The following is a 14945-nucleotide window of genomic DNA, read 5'->3' on the forward strand; positions in this document are numbered from 1 at the left end:
AATAATTTGGCTGACTCCTTCCATCAGCAGCTTCACTGCAGGCCAATATCACAGCAATATCAGTGGGTGAGAATAAGCAGAGGGTGATTCGGGGATATTTATCAAAAGACCTCCCATCTCTAAAGGGAAAAAAATCCAGCCACACATGGGAGTGAAGAGCGTGGGTGTTACTCTTTATTTATGTGTGCATATGTAGTACCAAAATGTTTATTTATTCGTTTTCTCTTCCCCTGCACTGCTCTTTAGGTTGATGTCTATTGCTGCACAGCACACACAGATTAAAACAAACCGGCTGACACACCACCTACCTTAGATCATCTCCCGATGGCGTGTGCGAACCAGCTCAGGCCAACCATATGTTTCACAGCCTCCTCCTCTGCTGTTTAACACTAAGCTGGATCCCTGACAGATGGCCCAGCTGCTTTTAACATGCCCATATTATCTTATCATGTACTGTATAAACAGCAGACTGTGACCCTTCTCTTTAGGAATTATAAAAAAGGCATCGGTATTAAATCTGAAGACTTAAAAAAAATAAAAGCCCTGTCTCATTTATGAAAACTTTATGAATAATTTACACAAAGGTTTGTGTATGATCTAATAAGAAAGACACGTTTGCTGATTATATTAAGTTCGATGTATTCTTTTTATTTATTTATTTTTACAAAATACTCTCAGTCAATTAAAAACACCAAAGTTTTCCACTTTAATAAGGGACATCTAATCTGTTCTAATAAAGCATGCACAGATGGGAAATCGTTTTAAATAGACTGAGAGAGGATTTTTACTATATTATAGTTAAAACAGTCAAATATAAGTAGCAAATGTTTCCAGTGGCATGTTCCTTCCAGCCTCACGAGCTGGGTGCACTTCTAAGCTTTCAGTGGTTTGTAACCGTTTACAGCAGGGGTCCCCAATCCCAGTCCACGAGGGCCTGCAGGTTTTAGATGTGTCCTTGATCCATCACAGATGATTTAAATGGATAAATTACCTTCTCAACATGTCTTGAAGTTCTCCAGAGGCCTGGTAATGAACTAATCATGTGATTCCGGCGTGTTGACCCAGAGTGAGATCTAAAACCTGCAGGGACACCGGCCCTCGTGGACTGGGATTGGGGACCCCTGGTTTACAGAATAAGGTCTAGGTCCTAAAAAAAAGGATCATGCATCATTTGCAGGACTTGAAATTCATACAAACCTCTAAAAATCCCTTAAAGCTAATATTTATCTATATGGTTACAGACAGATAAAAGCATCACATCTGAAGAAAGAGGGAATTTATTTTGATCATTAGGATGATTCCTATTTAGGTTTCATATTTGTATTATACATTACTGCCTTAACATAGCTACTCTCACTGGGAATGAAAATAAGGATTCACCGTCTGTGGACTCGTTGGTTTTATTGTATCTGGGCGACGACGCTTGCGTGTGACCTTAAAGCGTCCTGTTAATTTTCCCTACCTCCAGGATAGATGTCTCTTGTTCCATTTGTTCTGAGGGTTCAAGCTTCGCTTCCTGCGTCCCACTGTCCCCTCTGTCTCGGACATGTCAGGCAGAGAACATCTGGGTGTTTTCATCAGCCCTAGTGTTTCTTGGTCTGCAGGACAGAAGAGATACATGCACATATATAAACTAATTCAAATACATGGCACAGTTACCATGTTATTTTTAGAGAAAACTAATTAGCTAGTGTATGAATGCATTTTATGCTTGCGCATGAATAAGGACATGTGATCCATCACTGTTCAACATCTGTTTGAAAATGAATGCTTCAGTAGTTGAGAGTCATGTTACACTGTATGAGCACATATACGTACACAGCTGACTGAACAAAAGGCTGCAAGAAGCCATTTGGGCCAAAACATATACATGCTCCCCAACTTCCCCTTCAGGCATTTACTGAGTAAAAGTCGTGATAGCAAACCTATTACGTCAGAACTAGTGATATTTATGGATACACATGTAGCGCAGTCATGATCTGCATTTCAGAAGTCAGCAGGCCTCCAAGAACTTGTATGGCCTTTTGGCCACTTTAAGAAAGAGAGGCTGCCCGGACTCAGAGCCAAGACGCTGGAGCGGCCCGTGGAGATTACTCGGATGGACATCCAGGAGAAGGCACCTGTCACAGACGTTTTGAACCCCATTTCTCTTTTTATTCCACCACAACCACAGCAGCATTTCTGCACAGTGACGAGACACTAAAATGGATTGTGCTGATACCTGAACCATCTGTTCAATCTTGCGAGTATAGGAAATGCTGTGCCTGCGCTGGAGCTATCTCTGATAAAGTAGAGGGTATGTCTGAATGAAACTGTGATGCTTTGTCTGAACAAAGTTACCGAACAGTATTATGTAACTTTATGTATTTTTCTAGGACACTGATTCTTTTCTTTATACATTTTTTTGGATCTTGAGTTTCTAATAAAGATTGATTGACTGTATCTCATCCCAGGAAGAAGTTTAACATCCTCCAAATCCACAGTTATTTCTGGCATTCCCCACTACAGAAGCACAAAAAAGGGTCATTTTACTGATAATTACCCCAAATAATTGAGTCTTACTTAAATAAATATTCATTAAATATGTTCAGCTTCACCCTAGCATCACATCATGTTCCTCAGATGGCTGTCCACGCCCCACAGTTTGAGAAGCAGCGCTTTAGGCTAGCAAATTATTCACATACAGTATCCTATTCTCTACCTTCTATATTTGTGTATGTGCGAGGGAGTAGCCTGTAAAGAGTTTTGTTTGTAGAGGAGAATTGCTGTCTGTGCGAGTGAGTGAGACTGCCAATATGCACCGCGGGAAACTATGAGGGCCTCACATGAGAGCGAACAGTAAAACCCACACTAATCAATATACTGCTCCGCTTCAGACATACCAGTGTTATCAATCACATACAGTACAGTAGGTACATAGCAGTACTGTAATTCTGCTTTGTGTGGTGCGGCAGCAAGAATGATTTATGCTTACAAGGTGTCTCATGACATGGAGACAGCTGTGCAATATAATGCTTTTCAGTACATAAGAACTGAAATAAAAGCTACCTTTTTATTGTTCGGTGGTTATTGTGTCAAAGCGTTATTGATTCGCCTCTGTTGCTTTTCTGTTGGTAGGAATGCGTTCTATTGTAAGGCATACCTTATATTTTCCTCCGCAGGCGTTTACTCTTACATACGCTGGTATCAGTGAACATATAAAACCAGCCATAGTGCTCCTTCCGTAGAGCAGAGCTTCGCAATCAACCTAGCCACATACCCAAGACTCCAGTCTCCTTAAGCCCTCCAAACTTCTGCATGGCTTTGATGGCCTTGGTCAGGGCCTCCTTGGTCTGAAGCTGGCCAGTCACAGGATCAGGCGGTGGGAGGTACCCAAACTTACTCAGCCAGTCCTGAAAGGGAAACAGAAGACACAGAGTTTAGTCGTCACTCCAGGCACCTGAAAATATTCAAGTGCCCTAAAGATGTTGAGACCGTCTTCAGTTTGATCTCTACTGAATCATATTTGTATATTTAGGATCAAAAAGAGCTTTGTGCTTCTGTGCAACTGTTTGTGCGTCCAACAAATGAAAAACCGTTTTCCTTCTCTTAACAGAAATTTAGACACTATTTGTCAGCATTTTTTTAATTGCAAGATGTTTGAATGGCAGAGAGCAAACTTTAATTCTTTTGCTAACATCTGACTAAACCAAGTCAGGTGTGAAATAATTAATTTAAATGTTATGTAATATATATAAATTAACCCCTTAAAGCCTGAAATATTAAATATTTGCAGGAAAAAAATTTTTTGGGGGGGGAGATTTTTGCAATTTCACTTTAATTTCCCTGTATTTGGTGGAAACAACAGTAGACGACAATGTGGGGAATCCCCGCCCCGCCTCATTGTTTTGTAATAAAACAAATATCATTAACAGCTGTTCGCTGACAATGAGCCAGTATGCACAATATTAGGATCTTGGATGTTTCTTATTTATATGCAATCATTTTTAAAAATATAAATGCTTTTATGACAGGTCGAAACATGCACTGCAAGAGTCCTGTACCACGATTAATTCAGATATGCTCTGTCAATTTTATTATGAAAACTTTCCGAAGGTTATTTTTTGATCTTGTGTATCATGAGTTTAAATTGCAGCTAAATCCATCCTCTTCCTTTTTCTCTCAGTGCGTCACACTCAGGTATCCATTTCAGCTCAAACCCTCAATTTCCGTGAACTGATGGCTGGTCTGACAAATCTGTTTTTTAACGGTTTTAATGGTTAGATCACTACTCATCAGAAAGGAGCAACAAGGAGCTATAGCAAGACAAGGTAAAACATAAAAACAGGATTTTTAAGACCCATTTGACTGATATTTGGTGATGTAAAAATCTGATATTCAGATGTATATTTTTAGACATGTAATATATAAAATGGTTTGCCTGACTCTGCTCGGATCAGCTGGCTGTCATATTTGTGCCATTCCAAAAACTTGTCCCTGTGATGGACAAACCATGCAACATTAATACTCATAATAATGTTGAAGGGTGTTTCCGCTGATTCTACAATCTCTTATTTCCACCAGTATTTCCACTCGGAAAGGAAGGTTTTGACTTGACTTGGTTTTTAGAGTTTTCTATAGTTATATATGGGAAATTGGCTGAAATTGTCCCCTCATTAGACTGCAATTCACTGATTGGTCAGGGAATGACGTTAGCCAATAGGTCTTGAGAGCAACTCCTTCACAGGAATCAAACCTGCCATTTTTGAAACCTGGCATTGAGGCAACGCTGTGGTCCAATGATGAGATGTAGACGTTTACCATTGGTTTAGCAGCAGGTATACCATCGCCATTATTGTGTTGTGTTTCTGTCAATGTTATATGACGACCCCACCCACATTGAGGCGGGGTCGTCAAGGGCTTGGGTTTCATAAAAGCCTTTTTTTCTATATTAGAGGAAACAAGCTGTTCATGTGTTTGCTTACAATATCTGAATGCTTCCCATATTTAGACCCTACCCTTATGTGGACATTATAATTTAAGGTTACGTATAAATGCTACCTTATATTTTTATGTCCTGGCAAATGTCGGGCAGACAGCCCTCTTTTCATTACCAATAAAACTGAAGCAACTGTGTTCGATTTTGTTGCTTTTAATACCCGTGTTCACGGCAGGTGGCTGCAACTGGATATAAAAGGATATTGGAGGGCAGATCTGCTATTGAGACATAATGTTCACTTTTGCTGTGGTACAAAGGTTAGAAAGATGAGAGGCAAAAATAAACATAAAAAAGAGCTGATTCAGAATACTGAATGGCATATGAGCTTTGGCTTGATACAGTTGACACATAATATGTGTGTCACCTGGGTGAAAGGAATTGAGATTCTGGGGCAGGTATTGCTGAGCAGGAGGTTCTAGATAAGCACTTTAAAGTTCAAAAGCAACCTGGCCCACCTTTCAGTGACTGAAGAAAATGTCAGCGTACTCAATGTTCTGGCAGGAAAATAATGATATAAGACTGTATTGTTGTTACGTTTCAGTCAGTGTGAGTCTCGCCAGCTAGAGCACAAGGTCAGGTATATAATAACACCTCTGCAGCTACTATAGATTCAGGAACTTGCTCGAGGTCCACCTTACTAATACTTAATCCTAGTAAATCTAGTAAAAGAATGACTTCACTGCATCACCCTACAGCTGCTACGTAGAGGCACTCACTGTAAATGTTTTGTGTGAGAAAAAAAACATGGCGGCAGAAGTACTTGGCCTTGTATGCATTAGTGGACCTTTTGGCTATACTTTCGCTGAAAGAGCATCAATCAAAAGTGTTAACTTTGCAGTTAAAGGCCAAGGCAATATGTGCCGCACATTTCACACTTAAGCAGTTCAGTGTGCATTAAGTAATCACAGAAATGCATTAGAGCGTTTATGGACCCACTGAAGAGGAAAATGAGCAGAAATCAAATCAAATAAAACAACACCAGGAAAAAAAAAATGACAATTTGGGTGAGCATAATTAGATTTTTTATAATGTTTACAAAAGACTCCTGAAATGCAGTTTCTGCCTTTCAGTTCATATATGGAATGTATTTGGAAGTATTACACATTACACATTGTGGCAGCCAAAAACTCACTAATGCTAATGTGAAGGTACGTAGGCAAATAAATGACACCAAAAGCCACATTTGATTACACTAGAACACACTAGAAGAGAGAAACCTTGCTGGGAAAGAAAATGTTATATATGATGAAAGGAATGAGACCAGCCATATGAGTTTATTCGCTCTAAATCTGTGATTGACTGTAGCACGAGGGGCTCATGCAGATGGAGGAGACTCTGCAGTTCTTTAATCGTGCATTATTAAAAAATGCAGATATAAAGAAGCAACGGCACAAAACAATGTCTGCATCCCCATATTCTTGGTCTCAAATGAGAAACACACACGCACAAAAAGCATAAAACACATTCTGCCAAGCCTGCTGCCATTTTATTGGGCTCTTTGTCTCAACAATCCGGTTTTTGTAGTCTCACAGTTTCTCCACTGCGGGTGGCATGAAAGTTTAGATTTCAGAAATTTCTTGTCTCTGTTGTATGAGAAGAAGAAAGAACAAGTTGAGGAACAAGTAAAGAACTGGTTTTAAGGTTGTTTGAATTATTTAAGGGCAACACGAGAGATGGAGATAGTACAAATGTACTTGAAACACACAGAAAGATAACTGCCCGTGTACTGCTGTATTGCTGTATTGCATTTCCAGCAACAGTAACAGAAACATGTATTTTCAATTTGTGTCCATCTCAGTTCTAACCTTTAAGATCATTTAATCTAACAAACCCTCCAATCCCTCAACTATTAACAATTCAGGAAGTTTTTAACCCTACATCAGACTAGCATGAGCATAAAAGTAAGTAATACTACTAATAATACTGTGAATGGATTTTAGCTTTGGTGCCTCACAGAGAAAACATGATTACAGCCATTTCCATGACTCTGCAGCTTTGCAAGCAAACTCAGCTACATGCTTACACCACGTCGACAGAGCCAAGGGCTGGGGGCACCCTATGCCCCCCTTCTGAACATGCCCCTGGACTCTGTTTCATTCATATGAATTTTTAAAGGCTTGGTAACCTAAATGTTCCCTAATTGTGCATTTAGACTATATATCTATAATAGGCTTTAGCTGCAATTTATAAACCCTTTGTTAATTAAAAAAAAATCTACTGCCAACTACCTATTGAAATAATTTTTTGTCCAACATTCCTGCCCACAAACATCCATTGCCAGTCTCGAATAGCAAGTAGAAACCAGTGTGACCTGTACTTAACAACAAAGGCGAATAAGTGTGTGGAGGTTTTGAATGAAGAGGATGAAATTCTGAAAATGAAAGAGGAAGAAAAAACCCAAACTTGAATATCCTGGTATTATTTGGCAGGGAACCTGTTTATTACAAAGTTGTACTTCATTTTTTGTGTGTGTGTTTGAGCACAGAGCAATATCATTGTCCTATCCTGTCAAGAACCCCCAAATCCATCATCCATCTCACTGTCAGGGCTGCTTACCAACTGTTCACAAAGGTTACTCTGAATGCATGTTTCCACATATAAGACCAGAACTGTGTGAAGGTCAAATAAAGTTTGAACTTAACAAAGCAAAAACACTTAATAGAAAAGCACAGTAGGAAAAAATGAAGACAAGACTGGAAAAAGAAATGTAAATGGTAAACTGGAGAAAGATAGCGACACAAAGGAGACCACTGATGAAAAGGACGTCTTAAGTCTTAAGATCTGCTAATGCTCTAGGGAACTTTCTGTTGTACAGCCTTGTAAACATCAAACCAAACCACTGACTATGATTTCACACACCACAAGAGAGACAGGGAGTGTGTAAATGCGAGTCATGCATGAGCCGCATGAATAAAATTGACCAAAAGCAAAGGCACTAAAACAGAGATGTGCACACACACACATAAAGGGCATCCTGTGTTACCTATTAGTCTTATTCTATCTGACCGTCCTAAAAATGGATGTTCTTTCAGAACGAGGTAGGAGAGCAGGTCAGGTAAGCACCGCATCTCCCGATGTGTGTTTTAATACCAACTGCATGTGTGAGTTGCATCCAAAAAAGAAAGAGCTTTTAAAGTTTTTAGCCAGATTGGTTTTATGAGTTCCTGTGACCATTTGACTGCTTTTTCCACCATTAAAACATGTTTCCTATTCAACAATGAGAAGTCAAATTGAACACAATAGCTTTTGCTTATAAAAATGAACAAAGTGGGAACTTTAAAAGCCAACAGTGGCAACGAATTGGCATTAAAAAGGCACATTTACAGTTATATGGTTTTACAGTTATAATATACCAGATTTTAGATAAAAATGGCCAAAGGAGGAGCTTATTATGGAGACATATAGCCACTTTTTGTGGGATTTGTAGCTGCTTCCTAATGAGACCCTTTGATCTCCCAGTTGTTTTAATCTAGAAACGAAGCAGTACAGAGGAACTTCTGCAACAACGCAGAAGAGATAAAAGAATAAATACATAACTGCACACAGACTCAATCTTTTAAACACATCATTCAGTAAACACAAAAAATATATATTTTTTCTTGTATCATCGTCAGTCTTTTTCATAATACAATCTACCAATTCCTCTTGCACAGTAGGTCTTCCCAATTTTCCCATTTACATGAACATGCTATGTTTTGTTATTTGTGTGCCAGATCAGGAAGCCAGTGAAGTCATACAGAATGCAAACTGTTAGTAAGAGCTACAGCAATATTTTTTATTATGCTTTTACCAAATCAGTTGTATAAATTCCTGTGACCCTTTCATTGCTTTTTCCATTGCTTTAAATCAGGTTTCTAATTCAACAGTGTGAACTGAAGCTGAACACAACTGCTTCTGCTTACAAAACTGAGCAGACAGGCCCTTTAAAAGGCAACAATGGTAAGGAATTGGCAGAAAAAGGATTTAAGTTTTATGGTTTCAATAAATTACTGCATCTATTTCCCATGTTTTGTGCAAAATGTAAAGAAAAGAGGGGTGACTCATGCACACATGTTCATATAATTAAATCCCTGTTACGTATTAATTCATTACTGGTTTGTTGGTTTGATTATACACACTGAGTGAGTCACTTTTCTATGGTATAGTGATCTCGCCTTCTGCCTGTTAGTATGTTTTTGTGTCTTTTATATTGTTGGAGGACTGTGCCATAGTACTCAAATATGCTAAGAGCTTCAGGACAGTCTATGCTTCTGGTTGCACCTTAGCCCTCAGTCTATTTAACGTTCACCTCCTTCCCTCATGCTCTCTCCCCGTCTCCCCTTCTAACACCGACTCAGCGTCGCCCCTGCATATCTTGACATGAGGTCAGCCAGTGAACATGATTTAAATCAGTTTCCTACAAAACAGAGGCGCATGGGATAGAAGAGCAACAGAGTGGGAAAAAAAGGGCACACTGATGAGAACACAGCAGCAAGTTAGCGAGAGCAGTTAACAGACAGTAACATGAAGCTGATCTTGTCAGCTTGTCCTTATCGCTCCCAGGTCAAGATGAGCAAAATAAAGATTAGATGTTGGACCAAAGCAGCATGGGTGTGGGAGACAGATGAGGTAGAGGTGAATGTAATGTTGCACGGTTTAAAGAAAACAAATGGCAGGAAATACTTCGTGTGCTCAGGGGAAGCATACATTCACGGTGATATTCACAATATGTGGAAATCGCTGCGTTTAGATTACTTTATGTTAAGAGCACTCAAGGGCTGTTACTTAAAAAAAATGTGATTTACTTGCAGGAAAGGGCAGTGCACATTGAGTAACTTGGAAAATCCTTCTGGACTCGTTGTGCAATTTGTTTCGAATGTGTGGCTTCCTGACATATAGCCATTTTTGTGGGATTTGTATCTGCCTCCTAATGAGAGTCTTTGATCCCCCAGAGTTGTTTTAATCTAGAAATGAAGCAGTACGGAGGAACTTCTGCAACAACACAGTAGAGATGAAAGAATAAATGCACAACAGCACAGACTCAACCTATTAAACAGAAAAGCTTGCAAACAGAAACAGATAGGTAAGTGCATCACCTTGTGTCATCGTCAATCCTTTTCATAATGCGATTTACCAATTCCGCCTGCACAGTAGACCTTCCCAATTTTCCCATTTACACAAAATGAAAACACTATGTTTTGTTATTTATGTGCCAGATCAAGAAGCCAGCGATGATACACAGAGTTCAAACTGATTAGTGAGAGCAGCAAATTAAGGGAAAAAACTAACTTCTGTTAACCCCCCCCCCCCCGCCCCCCCAATGTGTTCACTGATAATGATAGTGATTATGTAACATAATTATATGTCTCATCTATAAACAAACGGTTCACTGTTTCACTACGACGGTGCACTTTTAATCATGCTTTTCACAGCTCTCCTAGCAGACTGCGGGGCCCGAGTCTGTAGGTTTAGTACAGTACATTACACTTCGGTGAGCGTGCAGGAGGCATGCTGTGAAAATGGCAAAAGCCCTAACAGGTAACGTCAGGGCCATCCTGCATGGAGTTTCTCATTTATCCCACTCCGGGATGTGGCTGACTGCATTTTTAATATTATTGCTGTTGTACTTTGGGATAATGCTTCTTCCAATCTTCCATGAAAACAAGGCACACATGATAAAAATAAAACCAGCCTTGATTTATCAAACTGTGGAGGAACTGTGATTTTGAGATGCTTCTTCTTCTTCTTTTTTTTTTTAATGTGACCGGCTGTCACAAATACAATTTTTATCTGTAGTAATCAACAGTGAACATTCAAGGATTTTATAACTGCAAAGTTGTCTGACAAAATCACCACGCACAGAAGTTAAAGCTGAGGGCTGTGCTGTTATTTCAGCTGTAACTGCATCAGTGGGAGATACAGTGTTAGACAGTGGAACAAGAACACAGAGACAGAGAGAGAGGCAGGTGTGCCCGGGGGGTTGGAGAGCAAGATTTTAGTTCACTCAATCAAGTAACAACAGAGCTGCGTTCATTCAGTGGGGTGAACTGAAGGGTGATGATCAATGTGGGATAGGTAGGCAGGCAGCCAAGCTGAGACTGTATATTTTTCCACAATTAACAAATATTCGCATCCCCAAAATGAAAACCAACATCTAACCAGTGAAGTAATCTTAGTATTCCAAAATCACTGCCTCAACGTGATGCACTTAGGTTCATAATTTTGCCTGTAGACTGCCACGGTTAAAGGTAAATCAAAAATAATAACACCAAAGTACTGTTAGGATTGTCTGTCACTGTTTAGGACTTAGAGCCACTTTCATTCATGGTTTTTCATTTCCAGAGGCTCAAAAATAACTGGACTGACAAACAACGTTAAACATTAGGACTGTTTTCAAGCAGTATTAACTTTGACAGCATTTTTTATTTTATTTTAGTGTTTGGCTAAAATTTCATGTAGTTTTAATTATTACTTAGACGTCTAAATTCTTTTTGTTTTAGCTGACTACATAAGATTATAGTAGACTGAACCTAAGGTTGATGTTTTGGCACGTTTTCATGAGAAACAGGAAAGTCGCACTCTTTCCCCGCAGCCAGAGCTAATGTGTGCCTCTAACCTTACTGCACAAGGATATTACTTGATATTGGATCACTTCCAAACTTGTCATGCCTTTCTAAACAACTTAATTACTTTGCATTGGCTCGTGTAGCTGCAAAATATTTTATTTAGTGTCAATACATTTCAGCACAGTTTTTGTCCTCGTGCAGGAGTTTTTATTTATTTATTATCTTTTGTTAGCTTAGTATTTTTTTCAGAAATAAAATGGTTGTTGATGAAAACTATGACACAGATTTTAGGTCAATAAAATTAACTCTGTTTTTAATGCTCGGATGATCCTTTGCAGTCAAACTCATGAACCCATGGCATCACCGAAAGTCCCGATACATTTGGCCTCTTGTAGACGTTTTTTGGCAACGTCTAATCTAATCTTGCTCTTGAGTGTAACCTGTCATTTGCACCATGTTGTTAAACCTCATTCACAGCATCTCTTTTATTGTGCTCTTTGGTAAGCCCACCTCCTGAAGTTTTTTTGTTGACTTGTTAAGATGTTGTGAATGGTTTTTCTGTGGCCTTTCAAGCCTTTTAGTGTTGCTGAGCTGGTCACTGTCATTCCTTCTTTTTAAGATTTGTTCACCCCTAACATTTTGGCTGTCTCTTTGACAGGTTTGGTTTTTCAGCTTAAAAGCCTCCTTCACTGGCATCTGCACAATTCTCATGTTGGGAATTCATGTGAAAAGATACCAAATGCCATTTCAGCACTTGAAATCAACAGATCTTACATCAGCTTAATTTCTCATGGAATAACAAGAGAAAAAAACAGCGATGCCGTGTGTAAGAGGAGCTGCAATTCCCAATACCTTTGTGCAACACTTTGAAAGAAAAGAAAAGACATGTATCATTATGTAAAAACCTATGGACTTGACTGTAAATCTGGTAGTCACTTTTTACAGTGTAAATTGTTACAAACTTTATTAAAACTAATTAAAAACTTACACGTTCATGAGCTAAAGCCACGCTTCTAACTCACGTCAAAGCCTCCAAGAGACTGCAATAAAGGCCATTTAAGTGTTTTGTATCTTACACCCAGCAAAAGACTGAAAACAAAAAGAAATGTGTGCATGTCAGCAATGTAGTGCTATAGTCCTTTTTTCCTTTCAAATTTAGGACTCAAAGTACCTTGGATTGCAAGATTAAAGTCTGGTTGCAAGATAAAAATGAAAGGTCACAAGATGATTATCACCACAGAGTAAGAAATAAAAAAACGAATTCTCTGGTCATTGTGAAATACTGGATTGTTTGACCTTTGCTGGCTTCAAAAAGTATTAAAATAGCACAATGTGAGATGGGAACTATACTACATATTGCGCATGCTGTCACAGGGCGCTGTGAGGAGATCTTCGTTTGCTTTATAGTGGAAGGTCTAAAACTGTTAATCACTGTTGCATTACACATAATGCCACTTCTCACCCATGTAAACATCCCACAAAATGCAAAGCAGCAAGTAAGTCACTGGGGTGTATAACACCACTCTGCAGTATTTGACATGGCTCCAAAGCACTCTACTGTAGTTTTACTGAATCCACACTTGTTTATATTATACAGCGATGTCACTTTTGTGCCGCTGTAATTGAATCATTTAGGCATTCACACATTTCTGTGCTTCTCAGGCTCTCTTAGAGACAAATTATCATTAAGTACTAAAGTAAATATTAAATCCTCTGAGCTTATGTTTGTTCTCTTTCACACCTCCTTATCTTTGCAATAAAATTGGTTTGCTCTGTTCTGAACCCTGGTTACGGTAATCCTATCAGGAGTAAAAAAGAAACACAATGTAAATGTAAAAGTCATTTCTTGTTCAGTATCATGTGTCCCTCTATTGCTTTGCTCTATTTTTATACTTCTATATCTTTTTTTCCCCCGATTTTCACTTTTATTCTTTGCCTGTTTGGGCAATGCTTCGTATAGAGTGGCATGTTCTGAGGAAAATAAGAAGGATTTTCCCCACAGACACAAAACTATAGAAAGTGGACACTGAGACAAAAAGACAGAGGCATTCTGTATTTATCTCAGATAAATTCCCCCATCCTCCTGTAACAGATTAAAGTCATTCCAACACCATAGAATACGTCCTGTCAAATGGGAAGAATCCACTTCTTGATTCCACTAAAGGTCAATATCCATCCCCTTAGCCTCTATATAAAGCTCAGGCTGCTTCATCCTTCTGCTTCTGAGCTGCTCCATCTGACAAAACCTCCCTGTTTTCCCCTGATGAACAGCTTATTGACAAGAAATGAGTCATCGGGAGACGCTTAACCCCACAACCTCACTGTCTCTCAACGTTCAGTGAAGTAGCGGGGGCCACTTTAGAGTTTACATTTTTCTTTAATGCCTCGGGGACACAGGAAGACTTTTATTTTCCTCTCCGCTAAAAGATTCTATGAAGCGCTTGAAGAAAATGCTTAACTGTAAAGTTTTAGTAGAAAACTGCAGTCTTCTTACGTTTAGATAGCTTTACTAAACTAAGGTAGTTCAGAAATCCATCTTAGCACTAAAGAGTCCTTAGTTCCCAGCAAATCATCACACTTCTCAATCCTTTCAGCATCTAGTATGTTACCTACTACTGCCACATTGTCCTTCTTTTGTAAATCCTTTTGTGATTTTATACAGTATTAGGTCATTTCTGTCACGGTTTGCGGGGCAAGCCGTGTGGAGTTATGAATGAAGGACCCAAGATGAAGGCACTGACTTAGATGTGAGTGATCTTTATTTATGATAACAGAAATATAAACAAAAAACGAAGGTGGCAAAAATAGAACTAAGAAAGAGCCTAAACTGGAAAAACTAAGAACCAAACTAACAAACCTGAAGGAGATGGAGAGCAAGCAAACACCGGGTATGATAAGCAGGGAGAAACGTACGGAGGAAACACAGAGACTGACTGAACCGCAGGGCCAAAACCTAACAACTAGCAAATCTTAACAGAATACATAACCAGAATAAACAAGAACATAGGATAATATTAATAAATACAAAACCCTGAGTCAACAGACTTCAGACGATTTCTGACCACCACGCCACCATAGATAGACTGTACATAAAAGATGGTCGAGGCCAACGGTTAACCTTTTTTCCTGTTTCTTTTCTTTTTTTTAGTTTAAGGTCAGTTCTTCAAGGTCAGCATTTTGACTGTACAAAAGTCATGGTGTTTTTAAACAGTGATGCACCGCTAGGTTAATCTGATTAGGAGACCGAGGACACGGCCCCCTAATTTACAAGATAAAGATCAGAAGGTGTAAAAAAACAAAACAACCAAACAGACAAACAAACAAGAAAATAAAAAATAAATACCTAAAAAAAACAAAACAAAATGTGCTGGCAATTTTCTGCTAGTACATTATCCATATTTAAATGTAAATTTATAGGCATT

The 14945-nt window shown here is 38.9% G+C and overlaps 1 protein-coding gene across 1 annotated transcript in view; it reads right to left on the reverse strand.

Annotated features, from left to right (window-relative positions):
* Positions 1-14945, reverse strand: part of mmp17a (matrix metallopeptidase 17a) — a 112496-nt gene that overhangs the window by 38807 nt on the left and 58744 nt on the right. The window contains exons 2-3 of the mRNA XM_080862091.1: positions 3260-3392; positions 1463-1598 (exon numbers count right to left, since the gene is read on the reverse strand). Of these exons, the coding sequence (XP_080718217.1) occupies positions 1463-1598; positions 3260-3392 (269 nt within the window). The remainder of the gene's footprint in view (positions 1-1462; positions 1599-3259; positions 3393-14945) is intronic.

Source organism: Rhamphochromis sp. 'chilingali', assembly GCF_963969265.1.
Source record: "Rhamphochromis sp. 'chilingali' genome assembly, chromosome: 2".
Taxonomy (NCBI): Eukaryota; Metazoa; Chordata; class Actinopteri; order Cichliformes; family Cichlidae; genus Rhamphochromis; species Rhamphochromis sp. 'chilingali'.